The sequence below is a fragment of the Petaurus breviceps genome, unplaced genomic scaffold, assembly GCF_028583685.1.
Source record: "Petaurus breviceps papuanus isolate PSGF00001 unplaced genomic scaffold, PetGlider_PUasm1.0 688, whole genome shotgun sequence".
NCBI classification, from domain to species: Eukaryota; Metazoa; Chordata; class Mammalia; order Diprotodontia; family Petauridae; genus Petaurus; species Petaurus breviceps.
Genome location: NW_027186457.1, coordinates 3,026,095 through 3,049,066, shown reverse-complemented (window position 1 = coordinate 3,049,066; position 22,972 = coordinate 3,026,095). Strand labels below are relative to the sequence as shown.

Sequence of the window (22,972 nt, the reverse complement as noted above, 5' to 3'; positions counted from 1 at the left end):
CTCTCTGTCTCTCTCTCTGTCTCTCTGTCTCTCTCTCTCTCTGTCTCACTGTCTGTCTCTGTCTTCTGTCTGTCTCTGTGTCACTCTGTCTCTTCCTCTCTGTCTCTGTCTCTCTGTCTCTGTCTCTGTCTCTGTCTCTCTCTCTGTCTCTCTGTCTCTCTCTCTCTGTCTCTCTGTCTCTCTCTCTGTCTGTCTCTGTCTGTCTCTGTCTGTCTCTGTCTCTCTCTCTCTGTCTCTCTCTCTCTGTCTCTCTCTCTCTCTCTCTGTCTCTCTCTCTCTGTCTCTCTCTCTCTCTGTTTCTCTGTCTCTCTCTGTCTCTCTGTCTCTCTGTCTCTCTCTCTGTCTCTCTCTCTCTCTCTCTCCTCTCTCATTACTGTACTTGGGCCTCTGCTGATTAGCAGGGTTTCGCTTGATACTTCGTTCCCTACCTCAAAAAGGGGAGAATATTTGGCATTGAATGATGTACTGAACTCTGTGCCTATACCTGTGCTTGACCTTTTAAACCCATCTCTGGTTGCTGTGACCATGGCTGTTTTATTGAGATATCACTATTTTATGCCACATGTAGAATTCCAGATTTGCTCCTAGGAAGACCTACTTGAATTCCTCCTGGTTAGGGGACAAAGGGAGTTATTTTGAGCAAGGGACTCTGTTCTATTTATCAGACATTTCAGATCTGGTTCACAGATGGGTCAGTGTCAAAGAATTAATTTTAAGTTTGTTTATAACAAAATCTATCTGAATTTCCTTATGGTAAAACATCTTTGTTCACTTCCATTCATGTAGAGTTTATGTGGTTATGGCATTCACTTGTTCCATATGGAAGAAGTAAAAAATGACAACAGCACTTTGTTGCTTGGTCATTTGGGGGATTTTCTCCAGCTCATTTTACAGATGAGGAAACTGAGACAAACAGGGTTAAGCAAATTGCCCAGGGTTACACAGCTAATAAGTGTCTGAAATCAGATTTGAATTCAAGTCTTTGTTACTCCAGGCCCTGAGCTCTAGTCATTGGACCACCTAGTTGCCTTGATAACAGAAGTAAGGAAGTAATAGTATTAGTAATAGCTAACAGTTCTTTAAAGCCCAGTGTGTAATAAAAGACTATTTCATTTGATCTAATACCCAATACCCTTATAAGGGGTATACTGTTATCCAGATTTCATAGGAAATGAGGAATTTGAGGCTTTGAAATGTGAAGACACTTGTCCTGGGTTACCCAGCTATCAGATGTTGGAAATATATCAGCACATGTGCTTCCCAACTTCTGTGACCTGGGAGAGCTATGAAATTATTAGCATTTTCTTTATTGCTTGGCATAGCTCACTTTATATTTTACAAAGCACCTGCATTCATTTTCTCATTCTCATTTCTCAAATCAAGAAACTTGTTCTCATTCCCTCACTTCCTCCCCTTCCCCTCCTCCCCTCACCAAAGATAACCCATGATTGGTTAAAAAATGACAAAGACTCCTTTTCCTCATATAGGAATCCTACATCTGCGTTTGAAATTGGCTACAGCTTACCTTGAATTTAACACTGTCAAGTTAATGTCAAATGAATGCAAGGTGACATCTCACCAGAAAATAATAATTACCCATTGTCGCACCTTTCACCAGGATCCTGCTGGGTGATGCAGAAATAGTATTTTACACCAATGAAATGAATGGATGCTCATTAAATTTATTCATAATGGCAAAAAAAGGTAGTGCCCCTTTATTATGGAGAAATGTACAAAATATGAATCAGGCCCCTAGCATCTTAGGCATTCGGTAATTTCTTTGTTGTTGTTGTTATGCAATTAGCACATGGATGTATTTTGTTACTGGTGCCACTGGAGAAGAACCCAGTTGGACTGAGGAGATCTCTGTTAGAGGTATCAAGAAAAGGAAAGGGGTAGTAAGGTGCACATAGGGGTTTTGCCTAGAGGGATTTTAGCCATTTTTCCATCAGTAATTGTGAAGTCATGGGCTATCTTGGGTCCTACATTAAAACCATAAGATCATAGGATTCAACCTAGAGGGCACTTTACGGATCTCAATCACTTTACTCCATCTCAATCATTTTACAGCTCTAGTGCCTCTCTGGCATCCAATACGGGCTTCATTATTTGGCATTTAAAGGTCTTCACAACCTAGCTCCAGCCTGTTTTGATGTACTGAAAACCCCTTAGTCCTCTTTCAACCCTCTATGGTAGGATCATATTGGTCTTTCTGTTTCTCACACATGACACACCACCTCCTTTCTTTGTGGTGCTTTGTCTGTTATCTTCTTTACCTGGAATGAACACCTTCTTCATCTCTGCCTCTGAAACTGTAGCTTCTTTCAATATTCAGCTCAGGTTTCCTCTTACATAAGATCTGTCCTGATCACCCTAGCTTCTAATTCTTTCTCCACTCTCCCCCCCCCATTTTATTGTATTTATTTTATGTATACTTAAGTGTGTGTGTGTGTTGTTTCTTCTAATGGAATGTTAACCCCTTTAACTTAACATAGTAGTGCTATGAAAATGATCAGATTGTAAACTCCTTGAGGGCAGGGGCTCTCTTTTGCCTCCTTTGTATCCCCAGTTTAACATAGTGTTTGACATATAGTAGGCACTTTAGAAATGCTGATTGATTGATCATGGTTTGTTGCGAAAGCTGGGCAGGGTAGCTAGCATATCCTGTATCTGGAATACAAAAATTTAAGAGGTTTTTGGTTTATAGTGCTAGTAACAAAACTAATATCACTGGTGCCACTGAAGAAGAATGCTTAAGGAATACTAACAAAGCAAAATTGGTGGTGCTTTTCCTTAAGCCCTTTTTACTGTACAAAGACTATGTTTGATACCTTGGATTTCCTATCCTCCAATGGTCATGGACCAGAATGAACTTGTTTTGCATTCATGATATTTACTCCTCCTTTCTAATGTCCCTATCCCAGTCAAAAGAAACTTTAATTTAAAATTCAACCAACACACACCCACAGACTTCCAAGGAGCATCCTTACAAGGCAGGGTTTCTTAGTTCTGAGAGTCATGATTTCATCCATGTGGATACACCTTTCCTCTGTGCTAATCACAACTCCTCCCACACCTTCATAGACTATTTCATGAGCTGCTATGAATGAAAAAAAAATCATCACTTCTTGATGCCAACCCGTTTTTGAAGACCTTCTTAAAATGCAGTTGGACAGGTCCTCAGACTGACTAGCACACAGTCTGCCACAGGGTTTTCTTTTCTTTTCTTTCTTTCTTTGTTTCTTCCTTCCTCCCTCCCTCCTTCTCTCTCATTCTTTTCCTTTCTTTCTTTCTTTCTTTCTTTCTTTCTTTCTTTCTTTCTTTCTTTCTTTCTTTCTTTCTTTCTTTCTTTCTTTCTTTCTTTCTTTCTTTCTTTCTTTCTGTCTCTCTCTCTCTCTCTCTGTCTCTCTCTCTCTCTCTCTGTCTCTCTCTCTCTCTCTCTCTCTCTTTCTCTCTTCCTTTCTTTTTTTTCTCAATAGAACCTGCCAGAGCTTGTACTCTTGCTGGTAAAATATTTGAAAATGCAGGATCATTTCCACACAACACCGAGGCAATTTCTCATAAAATATGAGGCATGTTACTCATAAAAACACAATATGTAAAAACATGGGTAATAAAACCTTAGCTTCAGTAGCAGTTACCCATGGTTTTCAGAAAGGAAACATAATCATGTGGAGTTTTACTGGATCTTCAGAATTTCAGACTTAAAAGATTATAGTGCAAGAGCTTGGTAATAGGGAAGTCTGATACCATTTTGGACCTTAGAGGCTTAGAGGTGAAAGGGACCTTAACATTCATCTAGGTTCAATTCTCCTTCTGGAATCCTCATTTCAATAGCTCTAGAAGGTACTTACCCCATTTCTACTTGAATACTTCTAATGAGAGGCCACTTACAACCTTTCAAAGCAGCACATTCCTTTTTTTTTGACAGCTGTATTTGTTAGAAAATTCTTTCTATTGATCTGAAGTATGCCTCCCTATAATTTTCAGCCTTCTGATGCCAAGTAGAATACATCAGATCCTTACTTTCTTCATGACAGTCCTTCAAAAGTTTAAAAATTGCTATCAGGTCTTGTCTAAATCTTCCCTCGATGAAGAATTCCCAGTTGCTCCAACTATTCTCAAAAGATGTGGTTTTGAGTTTCACAAACATTCTGCCCTTCATCTACCCTAAAATATTTTGCAAACGTTTAGTAATAATACTATAATACTATTATTTACTACATAATACTATATTTAATAGTACTGACTAAAACAGATTACTTTCTGGACATTGTATGTGTCAAAATAACCTAAAGCCAAAGTTAAGTGCTTTATTAAACAAGGTTTTCCCCCACATCATGGATGCAGGAAGTAGTTCATTTTTTGAATCTTAATTTGTATCCACTAGATTTTGTCATTCTAGATTTACCCCATCATTTCAGACTGTGAAATTCTTTTCCGACCCAAATTCTTCCTCTCTACTATGAACATTAATTGCTGATGAAAACACAACTGAATTATAGGATGAGAGTAAATCTGACTTAGAGTTGGAAGGGACTTTTGAACTCACCTACATTTCAACCCTCAGAAAAAAATGGGAAACCACATATGGGCTTCCTTTACTATTGGGCAAAATTGCCAGATTTTTAGCTTGGCAAATACAATTCCTGTTCTTGAAGAAGAAGTTTATTCTCTGCCACCAGTCACCATAGAGTGATCCCAAGGACAAGGTCCTAGAATATGGAATAATTCCATTTATGAAGGGTATCTGGAAATCTTACATTCCAGTCTAGTTGTGGTTAAACATAAAATAAACTAACCTAAATATGATGCCCTCCACCCCCAATAATCAGTGATTGGAATGATTCTAACAAAGGAACAATAAATATATTATTGTTATGGTTTGCTAGACCCATGAAAAAGCAAAGCAATATCCCTCTTTACCAAAACCTCATCCTTTGACATTGGAAGCATAATTATGATGTGAGTGAGCCTTATTGCTTATTATAGAGCACCCCCCCCCCTTTACCTGAAACTTACCACCTAATTGTAGTTCTGACATTTGTAGGCATGGGGAGAACTTCAGATAATTAGACTTCAAAAATTACTTCTAGGAAATGGTTGCATCTCCATGATGTGAAACATCCAAATGTTTACAGATATTTACCTTATCAAGTCAAAACGTCCAGGGCATCATTCTCCCCCCCGCCCCTTGTTTTGATGCTAAAATTTTGAGGCTTTGGCATTTGCAAATATAGAGCCAGCCAATGCCACCTTGTCACCAGATGATTTTCTCTTACCTGAAGGAAATGTTCCCTTTGTCCATAATTATTTTAAAGTGGTTCTGTGAAGTAAATCAGTTGGGGCCAGCTTGAGTGGAATTCTGAATTCCTCTTCATTGGTTGATTTGTTGAGGTTAGAATCATATGACTTAGGCCTAGAAGTGACTGAACAATAAATTTTAATCAACTCCCTCATTTTATAGATGGATAAGCTAGGTTCCAGAGTGGTATATGCCTTGCTGAAGGTCACATAGTTAGGAATCAAGTCCAGGTTCTCTACTTTACATTTATATGATATCTATTTTCTGCTGTTCCCTGAAAAAAAGGGATTTTTTGGGGGTGGAAGAAGAGGGAAAAGAAGCATGAGAAAACATTTGAAATGGAATTTTCTTATTGCTGGGGAGAGATTGATTTTGCCAACATGACAATGTCCTCATTGCCAATTCTCTGAGCTCTGTGCTAGTGCTTCCATTAGGAACAATTGCCAGGAATAAACATCCCAGGCTTTTTTTGTTTTCCCACCAGCCCTCCATTTTGTAGTCCATTGACATCCCTCTTTCAGGCCAGGTCTGCTACTTCTATCCCTGCCATTTTCCTGCTTAGTTTCTGCTCCATTTCTTTTCTGTTGACATACTGCCATGAATGCCCTGTCCCACATACTAATGACTGACTTCTTGCTGCTGCCTCCTTTGATTCACAGTGGCACATTTTCCCACGTGAAAATGGACACAGAACCTTGGCAGTAAGCTTAATGGATTTCAGAGTCATTCTGAGTTAACCTGAACATTACTACAACATAGGAAGCAGTAGCTAATCTCTTTTAAAGACCAAGGCATGATGATATTTTTATGCTAGAGTTTAGCAGTGCATCTCACAGTAATGGCCACTGTTGGCTGTGTTTGGTACTTCTGAAAACATCCTTACTCTTTGTTTCTCCCTTTACTGCCAAAAGGATGAGCCAGGCAAGCTTTCACAGAAATTTCATGATTTATTATTATCACTCTCTTTAGTAATACTCCAGCATTTGACACAAATAAACAGAAGGAAAATACAGCCACAGACAACTCTATGAACCTGTTTTTAGAAACAGAGTAAGAGAAAGCCCAGACTTGTGAGCCACAAGTAATTTGAGCTCTTGATATAGTATAAAGAATATTGGCTTTGGAATCAGAAGACCGGGGTTCAAATTCTGTCTTTGATTTGTAACCCTAGGTATTTCGCTCTACTTCCCTCATTATTTTCACCTCTTCCAGATATCTATATCTATAAATAGATATATTTAAATACACATATAGGGGGCAGCTAGGTGGTGCAGTGAATTGAGCACCGCCCCAAAGTCAAGAGGACCTGAGTTCAAATCCAACTTCAGACACTTAACACACACACACACACACACAAAACTATCTGTGTGACCTTGGGCAAGTCACTTAACCTCAAATTGCCCTCCCCCCAAAAGGCAATAAATAAATAAATGCACATATATATATGTGTGTGTGTATATATATATATATATATGTGCATGTATTAAAACAAATGTGAGATGTGCACATTTCGAGTCATCTCTATTCCAAATATTTATATGGACTATTTTTGTCTGATGTGTCATAGAATTTGTCTGATCAGCCACAGTTGGACACACTGTACATTGACCCTGACATAGTCATGTGATTTTGGTCATCTTAGATTAGAAAGGACAACAACTCACAAATATATCTATATATGTGTGCCACTTGTGTACATGTGTGTATGCACATATACATATATGTATGTGTATCCATACATATATATCTATACACATAATAAAACACACACATGTTTGGCTTGGGGTCTAAATGAGAGAGAAATTGCCATTTGCCTGCTGAAGACTTCATAGCATCATTGTTCTTTCCCATCAAGATTTTTTTTGGGTCTGAATTCTACTTCATTCATTATGGATGAAAATATTGATGAAATTATTCAGATTAGAGATTTAGAACTGGCAAGGCTCTTAGAGGTTATATAGTTTATCCCCTTCATTTTACAAATAAGGTAACTGAGACCAAGAGAGGCTAATTTACTTGCCCAAGATCAGCCAGGGAGTTCATGACAGAAGCCAGCCTTAGGCTTTGGTCCTCTGATTCCAAACCATAGGTTCATTCTTTTCCATCCTACTGCCTCCCCCTATTGACACTTCAAAATCTTCCTCCACCCCTGATTAAATTTACCAAAGAATAGACCAATATTGATGTTGAGGTAGAGAGAATAAATAGGCCCAAGGGAAAGTTTATAGGGAACATTATCTTTTTCAAGACCTCAATTAATCTGTATGAGGAGACAAGAATAGTGAATTATTAAATGTTACTACTAAAATCCTTTTAACATCCTTCACCATGAACCAAATGATAAATAATAAATAGCCTACCCTATAATATAAGTTGACAAGTAGGTGACCTCTTAATATTCTAGAAGTTTTACTTGTGGAAGAGGGAGCATGGCCTAGTGAATAGAGAACAGACATAGAATTCAGAAAGACCCAAGTTCAAATTCGCAAGCAAATCACTTCTCAGTATCCTAGACAACTGTGTAAGTTTCTCTATAAGAGAAAGTGCTGGTCTTCATTAACAGAGGAACTTCCTACCTAGAATCTTCCTGAATCACTAAAAATTGCAACTCTGAGTTTAAAAAAAAATCTTCAAAAAATCTCCATGAAACTATGGTGAAAAAACCAGGGATTTCCTTTCTAGAACAGTAAATGACCAATAATTCACTGTATCTGAGGGAGCATGGGCAGTACTAGATTCGACAGGATTTCATCATCTTAATTATCTTTCCTCCAGATGGTTTGAAATAATCTTATGGCCCCACAGTTCATAAAAGCATATATGTCAAGGAGAGCCCTTTCATTTTGTAGATAAGGAAATTGGGTCCCAGACAGCTTACATGATTTGCACGTGGTTATGAAAGTAATCATAATTGGCAGAGCTGGAATTTGAACTCAGGCCGTCTGACATCCAGTTGAGTATTGTTTCAAGGTGCCCTGCCTCTCGTGCTATGAGTATTGATTTAATTACTAATGATGAGCTTAACTACCAGTCTTGATATTTCAAAGGATGGTGGTTTAGGTCATTCTCTTGGTGGAGAAAGAGAAAAGCTGATTTTCAACCTTCCAAACTGAATAAACACTGTACATAATTGTGACTACTTTACCATGGGAAGTGACTGTGTCCTAACAGAAAGAGTTGTGGTCTGTTATCAGACAGCCGAATTTTTATTCCTGGCTATGCTATTCCTTGGCTGTGTGGCCCAGAGCAAATGATTCATCGATCTGGGCCTCAGTTTCCACATTTTAAGACCCAGGGAGTTGGAAAAGATTATCTCCAAGGTAACAATTCTGTCTCACGGATTCCTTAGAATAAGCCCAGACTTAGAAGTTGCCTTTGTCCGCAGGTTCAGGGAGATCTCAGAGCTTCCCTGCACAGAACCCCTATTATCTTCTGCAGAAAGTAAGAATATTTATTGCCACTCCCTCTTCCCAAAACATCGTTGTGTTTGCAAATTGGCAGTTCTCCTTCAAAACCACCACCATTAAGGCAATCATTTAATCCCACATGCTGCAGAGTGGGACCTATATCATTCCTTCAGTCCATATTTGTGCAATCTCTTTGATGTCAGTGGGAAAGAGTGAATTAATAAAGAACATGATGGAGTTCTTTCCATTTTGAAGGGAAAGAGGAGGGCCTGGAACCAGCCCAGTCAGGCTCTGACCTGATATCTCCCAAAGCTGAGCCTCCTGCACCTATACAACCAGGTTAAACCAGTTTCCCTTAATTACCCCTAAACAGTTTAACCCTTCTCAGTCTGTCACATTCTGCTGCCAATGGCAGATCTGCAAAATTCAGCTGTTTTTTTTTTATAATGACATTGATGATAACCTGTACTTTTGTAACATTTTTATCTGTAAAAGTGGTTTGCAAACACTAATTAACCAGGCCTCATAACAGCTCCAGGAACTATGATTGTATTATTAGACCCATTTTCCAGTTGATAAAAATTGAGACATAAAGGAACTGTATTATAGTTCTCTCCACTTCAAAGTAAAGTTATGGATAGGCACAAGAGACTGATGTAAGATTGTCCCACATGCCAAAGGAACACCTGACATAAGGTTGTTTCCCAGGAATTAAAATGAAACTTCAGCAAAGTATCTTTTGTCATATGATTCTTTTAAAGCACCTGCTGTGCTTGTTTTGCTAAAGAAACAGTTTGGCATAGTAGATATCATACTGTAGTATGGGAGATATGGATTCAAGTTCAGGTTCTATCACTTCCTGTGTAATCATGGCTAATTTATTGTCCTGGAGTCTTAGGAAACTTCACCTTGTCGAGGCCTACTGCACTGATGCATTAAGCCTGACCCTCTGATTCATAAAAATGAGCAAATTCTGAGACAATGCTTAATGGGGACTTCCAGGTCCTCATGTGTAACCTGCTTTGTATTTGATTGTTTCCACAGGCCCACCATCTGCTCCCCTCAACTTGATTTCAAATGTCAATGAGACGTCAGTGAACCTGGAGTGGAGCAGTCCTGAGAACACGGGAGGCCGTCAGGACATTTCCTACAATGTGGTGTGTAAGAAATGCGGTGCTGGGGATGCCAGCCGGTGTCGATCCTGTGGCAGTGGAGTCCACTATACGCCCCAGCAGAATGGCCTCAGGAGCACCAAAGTCTCGATTACAGACCTCCTGGCACATACTAACTATACCTTTGAAATCTGGGCGGTGAATGGAGTGTCCAGGTATAGCCCGTCTCAGGACCAGTCAGTTTCAGTTACAGTGACGACAAACCAAGCAGGTAGGATCCTCTGTCTGCCTTCTGGTGTCAAATTGACATTTATTATGGGGAATGGAGCATGGCGTCATTCTATCCATAGGCAATGTTAAAGTTTTGCAAATGAAGCTGAACCCCATGAGTTTAATGAAAAATCTACAAGTGGTATTTCACCAGAGGCCATGGTGAATTTTATTCAATCAGGTATAGCCTATTTATGGAAATGAGAGGAGGAATTATCTTTTCTAGGACCTCTCAACTCAATAAGACTGAGACCTAGCCCTGTAAATGTAATTTTCATGAACATATGTTTTTCTTTTTGACCATAGTTTTTCCTCTCCACTTGAGTTAATATGGACCCAGAGTTATTAATCAAGAAAATGACTTTTGGTCAGCTTCTCTTTCATTTAGGAGTGAAAACTGTCCCTTGTAAATTCACACCAGTTTTATCTATATAACTCTCAGTCTCATGATTCTTCTTTTCTCTGTTCCCTAAATGATTTTCTTTCTAATTACCTCCCATCAAAAGCAGTATCTGTATGAGGGAATCCCCTAAATGAAATAAATATGGTCAAGTGTGATTTTTGTTGTAACAGGGAGGATTGCAATAGCCACAAGCCCTGACCTGTCATGTTTTCAAAAAATAATTTCCATCTTTTGTAAAACCCTTGGGAATTGAAGATACCCTATAACTGGAAAGAATGCTGGATTAGGAATTACGGGAGCTGAGTTCAAGTCTTGACTCTGTCATTTACTACCTGAGTAAATTTAGGCTAAGACGCTTATCTTCTGGGTTTTAGTGGGAAGATCACTGTGTGTGTGATCACACTGTTGTGTGAGTCATGTAGCAAGTTGGCTGGTGTTACTGGATCACCAGGTACAGGGAAGGGAGCAGAGGATAAGAAGACTGGAAAAGTAGGAAAGGGGCAGTTTATGAAGGGCTTTAAATGAGCTTGAATGTGATAAGGGATATACTGGAATGCATTGAATAGGGGACTAACATGGTAAAATTGGGTCTATAGGAAGATAAATTTGATACCTGAATGGAGGATGGAGTGGAGTGAGGAGAAATTTAGGACAGAGGGGCCAATCAGAAAGCTGCCTACTGCAATAGACCATAAATGGCATCATGAGGGCCTGAACTAAGGTGGTAATGGTTTGTTTCAGAGGAGAGAAAGAAGTGTATACAAGACATATTGAGAAGGTGGAATCAAAAGGATCTGAGCTGTTTGGTGGTGAGAAAGAGGAGTCTAGATGACATCCAAGTCTGGGTGACTGAGAGGATGGTGAGGCCCTCTACAATAATGTGGAAGTCAGGAAGAGGGGAAGACTTAGGTGGGGAAGATCATGAGTTCAGTTTTGGACATATTGGGTTTAGCATGTCCACAGGATATTCAGTATAAATGCCCAATAAGCAGATGGAGATAGAGATGGAGGTTAGGGCTTGATAAGTAGACCCAATGATCAATATGAAAATGGTGGCTGAATCCATAGAAGCCAATCAGATAACTAAGAGGTATAATACATAGAAAGAAGGTCAAGAAAGGGGAAGACAATAGGCATTTATATAGGCCCACTATGTGTCAGGCATTGTGCTAAGTGCTTCTTACTAAGATTACCTAATTTGAGTAGAACAGAAAGTTGGGGTTCACCTACCATTTGTAGGTATGATCTAGATGAAGATACATTAAAGGAGACCAAGAATGAGCAATCAGGCAGGCATGAGTAGAACCAGGAGAGAGCAGTGTCATGGAAATCTGGGGAGAAGAGATCGTCAATGGGAAGAGGGTAAGCAACAATGTCAAAGGCTGCAGAGAGGTCAAAAGGATAAGAATCACATGGATGTGATGACTAAGAGACCAGTTAGGAACTATGGAAGGAGCAGTTTCATTTGAATGATCCAAGCTGCAGAGAATTAAGAAAGTGAGAGGGAAATAAATTAAATCCCCAAGTAAAGATCGCCTTCTTAAGGAATTTAGCTACAAAAGGAAGGAGATATATGGGCTGGTGGATAGTGGGAATGAACAGATGAAACCCTGTCCCAAGGGTTATTGTTTATTATTGATAAAATGCAGTTTTTGAATTTGAGTTCAATTGAATAATGATAATTCAATTATCCTCTTTTGCCTTTCCCAAGTGCAGAATAACTTACTTTTTTTGTTCTTAAAGCATTATTCCATCAGATTCTATGAACCACAGAGTATAAGTAGTCTGGGGTAACTACTTCACACGGAGATGCCATCTGCAGGTTGAGAGGTGATGAGTTGCCCCCCCTCACTTCCCAGCAGGAGTGCCCGATAGAACACATTCTCTTTTGTGCATCTTTGGGGGATGCATTGCTGTGCCTTGCAGGCTAGAATGGCAAAACTGATCTCATTAGTTGTAATAATGCCTTGTTTGCCACGAGTGCCATTTCTGGTGATGTTAGTTGTGTGTTGACTGAAGATCACAGAGACTTTACCCTACACATTTTTTCAATTCAATTCAATGAGTATTTCTTCACTGCTCTCCCCATTTAGAGATGTTCTCTCTGATGGATCTGTGATCTCATTAATAGGAATATTCCTTCTAAAGATTCAGAAAATAATCTATTTTTGCCTGCCCAAGCTTATTCATGCCCTACCATAACTGTTTTACACAGGGTCTACCCAGAGTGCTGGGGGTGAGGGTTGGTGGTGAGGGGGAGTTGAGCGGGTTCCTTTCTTGCTTTCTATTGCCAATAGGAGGATACCATTAAGTGAAGGGAATAAAAATAAAACAATTCCGGTCCTCTAGGATTTCAAAGATTCCCCTTGATAAAAGTAGAGTAGGGAAAAGAGAAGTGCTGTAAGAAATTTCATAGTTTTTGAATTATTTAAGTGCTTCAACATATCATAAATCTTCATTTTTGTCAAATAATTTTTATCTATATTTCTTCAATATTTAGTATTGCACAGCTCATACCTGCTCTTTCAATTACAGCCAAAGTGACCTGCTAATTGTCATTTCCACAAAACTTGCCATTTTCTGCCTCAGTGGCTTTTAAAAGCTGTGTCCTGTGCCTGGAATTCACTGCCTTCTCACCTCTGCCTCTTAAGAGTTCCTGGCCTTTTTGTGGCTCAAGGGGCAACCTCTATGTGAAGCTTTTACTGATCCCCTCATTTCTTAGTCTTCTTTAACCCATATTGTGTGTGTAGAGGCTAGACCATCTTTTGTACTTACCTTACCAGGGTGTCGACAAGCTCAATGAGCTTCACAATGTATTAAAATATATATGAATCTTATATGAAATATATGAATATTATTTTGTGAATTATATGGGGGAAAGTCCTGGAAAACTCTAAAAATGATATAAAATTGTTTGTTTTCATGATGTTGTTTTTGTTTTCATATCTTCCAGTAAAATGTAAGCTTCTTGAGGGCAGGGGCTATTCTTCTTCACCTCACTCTACTCCCTAGAACTTAATACAATTCATTGCCCATAGCAGACATTTAACGTTTCTCCAAAGAGTCATTCATCCGTTCCTTCAACACACATTTTTAAAAGCACTTATGTGCTAGGTTCTGTATGAGAATTGAAAGAAAAGCAAAAGAGGCCCTGTCCTCAAGGAGGTAACATTCTAGTGGGAAAGACAACAGGTCAGTGATTACATGTGATATCAAGTAGGGGCAGCTAGGTGGTGCAGTGAATACAACACCAGCCCTGAAGTCAGAAGGAAGTGAGCTCAAATCTGGCCTGAGACACTGGAGACAGAAGGTTACTTCATAGGGAAAGGCATGTGCCTTCACTGATAGAGATATTTCCTTCCTTAGTGTATGGTGAAACCCATCCGTATCTCCTCCTGGGTGATTCTTACCCATGATCTTCCAGGGTCCTCCACTAAAGATCTACTCAATAAGATGAAAGCCTTCTTCAATAGGTCTTTTTACATTTCACAGGTATCAGGTAAGCCCTGTGGTAGTCCACCTATTATCCTTAGCTTGGAACAAGACTTCCCCCCTCCACACACACACACACACACACACACACACACACACACACACACACCCTGTTCTGATTATCTTATCTTAGATGATGTCAGTTCTTGAGCTTAACACAACAATGTGAGGGTGCTACCACTTACTTGTATGACTGAATCCTTCAAATCTATAAATCTATTATCTACAATTACAATATTTTCTGTTGCTGTTTCAGTGATTTCCTAGCCTTAATGTTGCCTGATAGGATGATTCCAGTCAGTTTCATAACTTTTGTTGTTTCTTAGTCCAATATGTATCTCATGTGGGGTCTGTTATCTTTTTAAAACCTTTTTTTTTTTTGGCAAAACATTTTAAAAGCATTTATTTCTTTTCTGATAACAAAATATTTCAAACATAAGCCCTAATGTAGAATTGACACCAAGATTTAGCATAATAGCAGACTGGTGATGATAGTATTATAATGGAAATTAAATGACATTGGAGGCATGTCTATGACAAAAGGGAAGGGGCTTCATTTTTCATAACTAGGGGGCTGAGATATTGGCATTTTCACATGTAATTTTTGATAAAGTATTCCTAGTAGACTTCGAAGCATTTCAGTCATCTTAAGAGTAGTGAAGCCTTATATTGCCTGCTAATTGTCTTTAAGTGATTTTTCTGAAGTCTTTTTTATCTGGCATGCTTGAGTGTCAGGATTCATTTAGCTTAGATTCAAGAATTTCTCTGTCTTTGTAATATGGACTTTTTAGGTGAACATCAGCGCCTGAGTATGTGATGACACCCAAGGGTCATTATTGGGACAGAGATGAGACCCACTCAGTTTAGAACCCATACAGTATTAAAATTTTCTTCAGTCTTGAGAGCCTTTCCCCTAAAGCCTGTGTGGTTTCTAGATTCTCCCAAGGCATTTAGACCCAATCAGGGCCTCCTGCCCTACTGGTGGTAACCCTAAGAACGTGACTTGCTTAGGGTCACAAAGTGAGTCTGTAACATGATGAAATCAGAATTCAGTTCTTTTTACTCTTACCTCAGCAGTTTTTTTGGACAAAGTCTCTTTCCACGCAACATAGTTTATTTCTACAGTGTCCTGCGGGGCTGGCATAAATAACATCAGAATGAAATAACTGGAAAGCTAAAATGAATCCTCTAGTGATAGACGAGGCTAAAGAAAGGCTCTAAGTACTCTGCTGTGGTATATACATTTAGATGATGTGATTCTCCCAATGGACTTCTGGAGAAGTGATTTACACAGTAGAATCACAAAGTGCTTCTTTAGCTACCTATCAAAAGATAGCCTTTCTGAATCTGCACGCTGGAAAGGGGCTTCTGATGTGTGTGTGTGTATGCACACATATATTATATATATATATGTATATATAAATACATACACAACGCATGCACACACATATATTTGTTATGTCTATGTGTTTTTCTATGTGTGTACATGTATATATGTGCATATATACACATACACATATTTATAACAATAGTAATGATGATAATTATAATTAGAATAGTATTTATATAGTACTTAAAGGCATGTGACAAATGCTATTTCATTTGATCATCATGACAACCCTAGGAAGTCGGTGTTAGTATCATTATCTCTGTTTTAAAGTTGAGGAAAATGAGGCAAGCAGAGGTTAAGTGACTTGCCCAGGATCACATAGCTAATAAGTATCTGAGGTTGAATTTGAACTCAGGTCTTCCTGACATTAAGTTCAGTGTTCTATTATGTATACCACCCACACACCACACAAAGATGTACATTGTACATTGTAATATACATTGTAATACATTGTAACATAATATAGGGAGAGAAATAATGGAAAATTCATATAATATATGTATGTGTGTGTGATCTCTGATGTCATTAGCATAGAAAACTCACAGAATTACTGAATTTGAAAGTTGGAAGATATATCATCAGTTCTCTAGTCCAACATACATGAAATGAATCCTCACTATAATATACCTGCTCCTCTTAAATAAACTGTGGCACCCAGAATTGACCATAGTACCAGTCTTTTAGCTAAAGTCTGACACTGAGGATATTACTTCCTGTTTTACCAGTTAGTTTCAGAGAGTTGCCTGCAGGCATTGGGAGCTCTATGTCTGCACAGTTAGTACATGTCCAAGGTAAGACTTTAGCCAAAGACTTTACATTTCTGAGGGCCAGACACCTATCTGTTATACCACATTGATAGACTGATTAAGAGTAAATTTGTGATTTCATTAGTATAGAGAATTTCCTGGTGAAGAGACTCTTTCTAATGTATGTCACAGCCTATAGTCTTGGAGATGTGCTAAGAACACTGAGATGTTAAAGGGTTTGCCCAGAGCCTTATAGCCAGTATGAATCATATGTGGGACTGGAACTCAAGTCTTCCTGGTTCCAAGTCCATGTTGATAGCCACTATGCCATGTTGCCCTCTGCCTCCCCTCCCCCCCGCCCATGGTTAACTCTAATAAATAGAGTTATTGGGTCATTGTTTATGGGTCATTGATTAATTTACACCCACTTGTTCATGTGAGCAATGAATTTTAGGAATTCTGAATCATCACAGAACTGCCTCTAATGTTGGGTTTGTATTTGTTGTTCTTTATTCTCCTTTGAAGAAATGCAACCAAGTGTTATATCTAAGAGAATATTTGTGTAGACATATTCATTTGGGAGAATCATCTGGTGATAATAGGAGACTGAAGTCATTCAAAGAGGTCTAAGCCTAATATTATACACAGTGAGGAATCTGGCTTATGGCAAATCAACATTCTGTACTTTTTGAAACTGTTCTCAAAGGCACATCCTGCTTTATGTTCCACTTGTTATCTGAGTTTGGGATGTGTCTCTTGATGGATAATTTGAATCAGCACTTAAGCCAGATGAAGTAACTCTCATTGGCAGATTGGCGTGAAGGAGGGCATCTAGAAATGTGGATGAAGGTACTCAACCACCCAGACATAGACCTGTGGGGTTTTGTTTTTTGCTTCTGTAGACTTCTCTGGCCACCCCTGTACTTAGAACTGGTTAGCTTAACCTCTATAAAGATACAAAAGAGAAAGATGAATGGCATGTTCATAGATAAATACAGAGGCATTTTTGGTGATACTGGGCACTAGTAGCTGGAAGGATGTGGGAAATCACCATTGAAAAGGTGACATGCAAGCTGAGCCTTGGGGAAGACAGATAGTGATTCTGATAGGAAGTTGTTCTCTCTGTGAAAAGGAAGGGAGGCAGAAGTCACAATGTTTAGCTTGGACAATCTCTAGCAATACAGGTTTGCTGGAACATAGAATGATTAACATTCCGGGGTCTTATTTTCTTCATCTATATATTGAGGAAATTGAACTAAATGGCCTCTGAGATCTCATCTAATTCTGCTGTTGGTGTAGTGAATCGTGTGCCTGACTTCAAATCAGGAAGACTTAAGTTCAAATTCCTCCTTAGATGATAGCTGTTTGATGCTAGGCTAAACACCGATCCTTTTTGAGCCTCAGATTCCTCATCTGTAAAATAGAAATAATATTAGCAACTATCTCACAGGGTTGTTGAGAGGACCAAGTAAAATAATGCATTCAAAGCACTTTCAAATTTTAGTGTGTTATATAAATGCTAGTTACCATCACCATCACCATCCATCAATCATCATCATTATATATCAAAGTGATGTTAAAAAAGATTGGAAAGTTGGAAGTTGGAGCCAGATTGCGGAGGTCTTTTACTAGAAGTCTGCATTTTATTCTAGGAAATAATAAGAAGCCTTTAATCATTTTTGTTCAGAGGTGTGAATGATCAGATATTTGCCTTAAAAAGATTATTTTGGTAAATCTGGGGATGGGTTGTGAAATGGAAGAAAGAAGTTTTAGGGAGACTAATAAGGTGGATACTCCAATAATTAGAATTAAATTATGTTTCATTAAGTTGATGCAGCCCTATCAATGGATAAATCATATCCCCCCAAACATAATAACTGTATACCCAAAAAAGGATCCTAAAACAGCACAGTATGTCACACACAGCACATGTGGTACCTTTAGTAATTGCATAGAACTTTTTTTGTACATGGGGCTTTTTTTATATAGTAATGCTCAATAAATGTTTCATGGATTGGCTGAATGACACAATGATAGGTATTGGTCTTACCATCCATTGTTTATAACTAGGAGAGAATTAGTAACAAAATGGAAAGAACTTTGCACTTGGGGTCAGAAGACATGGCTCTGCCACACATTATGTGTGTGACCTTTGAAGTCACTTCATCTCTCTGGGCCTCAGTTTCCTCATCTATGGAATGAGGGGGTTTGCCTAGATTATCTCTACAATCCCTTTCAGTTCTAAATCTATAATCCTTTAAGTCTAATAATACTTGCTGTTCCAAAAGACAGTGCAGTTTCAAGCATTAATAGCTTAAAAATAAACTAAGACTTTTGGGATGTGCTACACATGGATTTCTCTTCAAACTCCCTGAAGGATAAATTAAATTATCTGGTGTCAGAGAATTAATAGAATCTCAGAGTTCAATGGGATCATTGAGATCATCTATTCTAAATCATACCTGAACAACATTCTTGAGAAATGGTCCTCTGGCCTTTGCTTATATAGACTTATGGTAAGGGAGAAGTGTTTTCTTTTTGTTTGTTTGGGGCTTTTTTTTGGGGGGGGAGGCATGACGAGAGGATTATCTCTTGTAGTAGGCCATTTCCCTTTCATATAACCAGTTAGAAGACATTTTTGCTTACATGGAGCCAAAAATTCATTTCTCTACAATTTCCAACCCGAATCAAAGCGATCATTTGTCCAAGGTATTTTCCATTATACTGTAGCTTTTCATTCTTTAAAAAGCCAGAGAAAATGGATAAGAACTTCTCATGGCACTGACAAGATGCCCCCTCCTGCCCTAGAAAGCAGTACTGGCAGGAAGTTTGCTGAATAGCACAAAATGTTATATACTTATTTAATTTTCTTAGAGGGTTATATTGGGAGGCTGTTCAAAATTAAAAGTAAATCTTTCCATAAAGAGACCTCCCATGTCGCCTTCCAGAAAACCTTTGGTTTAGGAAGAATTGCAGACAAACCCAGTAAAACCTTATTACCTCTCCCTAATTTAGACTTTACCAATTTCAAAATCGCCAGAGTAGTTTACCTTTGCTTAACAAACTCCTCCTTCATAGTTAGTGCAAATTAACAGAGTAGACCAAAATTCTGGGTAAATGTTTAAATTCCAGAATGTTTTAAGCTTTCTCAAACACATTAAGAACACTCATTTAAACACACACACACACACACACACACACACACAATTATATGCTAATTACAAATCATTCCAATCTTTTCATTAAAGAAAATTCCCTTAGGACCTCTACTGTGCAACTTAGTTAGCCTATCTAATATATGTCCCTGAAAGCACTTAAGAGACATTTTGAAACCATTCTATAGGGAGACTTTTCTGGTAATTCAGACTGGCTTTCACAGTTGATTTGAATTCAATTAGATAACTCATCAAGCTTATTATATGCTACATGGGGGGAGGGGAGGGAATCCTGACCTCAAGGAGCTTATATTCTTTCTGGAGGAAAAAAATTACATACATGGAAAATTAAATTTTACCAATTGATATAGTAATTTCCAAAGATTTGGCACTAGAAAACTTGGGAGTCAGAAGAAGCTTCCTGTAGGAGGTGATATTTGAGCAAAGCTTTGACAGAAACTAGGGGTTTTATGAGGCTCAGGAAGGAGGGTGTGCATTCCAGGGAGTAATATGAAATAAAATGCTATGGAATGTAGGCTGGTGCCAAATTGTGAAGTACTTTGCCGACTAAACAGAAGAATTTCTATTTTATCCTAAAAGCACAAGAGATTCACCATAGCGTCTTGATCAGAGGAATGAAATGATCAGACCTGTGCTTTAGGAATTTCCATTTGGCAACTATATGAAGAAAGGATTGGAGAGGAGAAAGTCTGGGGATGAAGTGTAGCCAAATAAGCTGCTCTTGTAGGCAAGAAACGGTGTGATGAAGGACTGAACTAAGTTAGTGGTTGTACGAGTGTAAACCAGGGGTTGGATGAGAGATGTATCATGGAGCTTAAATGGCAAGACTTAGAAAATGATTGAGTCTAAGGAGTGAGTCAGAAGGAGGAATCGAGAATGTCTCTGAGGTTGCAAACCTGTGTGTCAGGAACGATCGAATGTAGTACTCCCAAGAGAAATACGGAAATTAGGAAGAAAGGAATATTTGAAGGGAAAGACAAAGAACCCTGTTTCCAAGATGTAGGGTTTGAGATCTATCATTTGCCGAACTTTCTATTAGAGATTTCCATTAAGAAGTTGATTATGTGGTATTAGAGTTCAGGAGAGAGAAACTCGGTCTAGCTAGATTGATGTAAGAGTCATTTGCATAGGGTTAATAACAAAACCCATAGGAACTGGTGAAATTTCCCAGAGTGAGAGAAAAAAAAGAGAATCAGATCCAAGAGATGTATCTACACAGAGAGATGGGACAGTGATAATGATAAAAGACTACACAGAGGTCAAGGATAATAACTGAGTAAAGGCCATAAGATCTGACATTTTATACATCATTGGTAACTCTGGAGAAAATAGTTTCAGTTGAGTGATGAGGTCAAAAGCCAGAATTCATGGCATTGATAAGTGAGTGTGAGGTGAGAAAATAGAGTGAGAGAACGAGTGAACTCTTTCTACATGTAACTGATGATATATATGTATAGATATGTTCCATATATATCATTCATATACATATAAATATATACACATATACTGCTAAAGCTACATCCTTACAGCCCAGTCAAAGCTATGTGTGTTGTGAGCATAGTTGACATTTTACATGGTATCGCCCAATACAAAATTTCTATTTAAAATTTTATTGATGGCTTTTGCTTTCAATACCATAAATATTCAAAGATTTTATCTGCAATCCTTCACACCAGGAATTCTCCCTTATGGTAAAGAAAAACTGATAAGCAAAATCAGTCGTTATCCTAAGTGTGTTTATAGCATTTGCAGTTTCCTATTTCCATACTAAAAAGATGGAGATGTGTTTCATTATCTTTGGAACCAGTATTGCCAACCCAAACTTCTTTATGTTACATTATTTATCCTACGTTGAATTCATATTCAACATAAACCTTCCTTCCTTCTTTGGAAGGAGGAATTAACTGGTTGACATTTAAAATCAAACACTCGCTGAGTGTTGTTCCTGTTTCAGAATACCGTTAGTTTACTTGGTCTTAAGTGGGCCATCAGAGTCAGATAAACGTAGGATGTGTTATATGAGGAGTTGTCAATAAATAAAGGCAATTTTTATTCACTATCCAACTGGACGGACAACGTTAAAAAGCTGCTGCCGTGGCAGGTAATGGTGGGTCTTAATATCACTGCCCCTCATTCTATAAGCTCCGTGTCCCTTCACTGGGTAGTTCAACTATCTGTTGGTCTTAAAGTATGGCTTCATAACATAGAAACAGTGACTGACCATCTTCTAGGGCCTTCTCAGTCTAGTGAATCCTACAGTTAGATATTTTGCACTTAGGGGCAAGGAAGGCCTGGGTTGACAATGTGAGTAGGTCACACGGGAGAGGTTTTGTTGCTGAACGAATGGGCACAAATCATCTCAGTTCCTCCTCTGGATCTGATTTTTGCATTAGTGACTTTAAGTAATTGAATTTTATAGAATCTGATTTAAATGAGTTCATTGAGTGAAAAGCAGAGAAATTTTGTTCTGTCAGGGATTTTAAAAAGATCCTTTCAAAAATTTCTCATCTATTATTTTGCTCACTATTTAAAAACTATCTTATTGAATTGGATATTTTTTTAAAGCTGTAGTACTGTGAGTCAGTCATTATTTTCTTCTTTTCCTCCCTTCCTCTCCCCTCTTTTCCCCTCCCCTTCTCTTTGCTTTCCCCATGTTAAAAAAGTTACTGCAAGAAAAAGTGTGGGTGCATTTAGTGAGATGATGCAGAGCACAGGGGATCCTGGCAGTTGCACTTAAAGGGAAATAGATATATCTTCCAGATAGTAAGGGAAGGTTTCATGTGAGATGAGAGAGAAAGCTTGGCAAGCTTGGCCCACTTGGCCTGGGAACTCATTCCAGGGTCCTTCTCATCTTGCAACAAATGTCAAAGACTGTGGTGACATTACTGGGGACAGGGTTATCAAGACAAGGCTAGGAAGACTGAGGATGGAAGGGGAAGTGAATTTTTCAGGGTGACCTGGTGAGGAAAAAGATGAAAATGAAACTCTAAGCAGTTTATCATGGTCAAAGACTTAAACAGGAATGAAGACTGCTGGTGGTTTCCAGTTAGGTTAATGTTCTTCAATCTTTTCACACTTTTTGTGCCCCCATTTTGGGTTTTCTTGCCAAAAATATTGGAGTGGTTGGCCATTTCCTTCTCTGGCTCATTTTATAGATTAGGAAACTGAAGCAAACACAGTTAAGTTACTTGCACAAGGTCACATAGCTGGTAAGTGTCTAAGGCCGGATTTGAACTCGGGTCCTCTGGACTCCAAGTCCAACATTCTTACCATGACTAAGGCAGTTCTGAAGGGAAGGGAAGGAAGCAAGGAAGGAAAGGATTCGGGGGAATGAAAAAGTAAGAGTGGTTGATTTTGTCTATAGCTTGAATATGCAACGAAGTAAGAAATCAGGACAATAAAAAAGATTTCACTTGGGGTACTTTGTTTTTTTGTTTTTGCCATTTCACAAACAAAAAACAGTGGGTGAGAGAATGATATAAAGAGTTTACTCCCATGAATGTGTATTGCACATTCAGTGCAGTGTTTTCAGGAGAGACTTCTGAAGTTCAGAAGCTTTGAAGTGCCCATGTGGCTTGGGTTCTGAAGATGCTCCTGGCTGTTGTTGTTATTGTTGTTCTCCTTCTCCTTCTCCTTCTCCTCCTCCTCCTCCTCCTCCTCCTTTTCCTTTT

The 22,972-nt window shown here is 38.6% G+C and overlaps 1 protein-coding gene across 3 annotated transcripts in view; it reads left to right on the top strand.

The window, feature by feature from the left end:
• EPHA4 (EPH receptor A4) overlaps positions 1-22,972 on the top strand; it is a 182,982-nt gene that overhangs the window by 82,915 nt on the left and 77,095 nt on the right. For all 3 annotated transcript variants that reach the window (XM_069104513.1, XM_069104511.1, XM_069104512.1), the window contains exon 5: positions 9,757-10,095. In XM_069104513.1, coding sequence (XP_068960614.1) covers positions 9,757-10,095 — 339 coding nt within the window. The remainder of the gene's footprint in view (positions 1-9,756; positions 10,096-22,972) is intronic.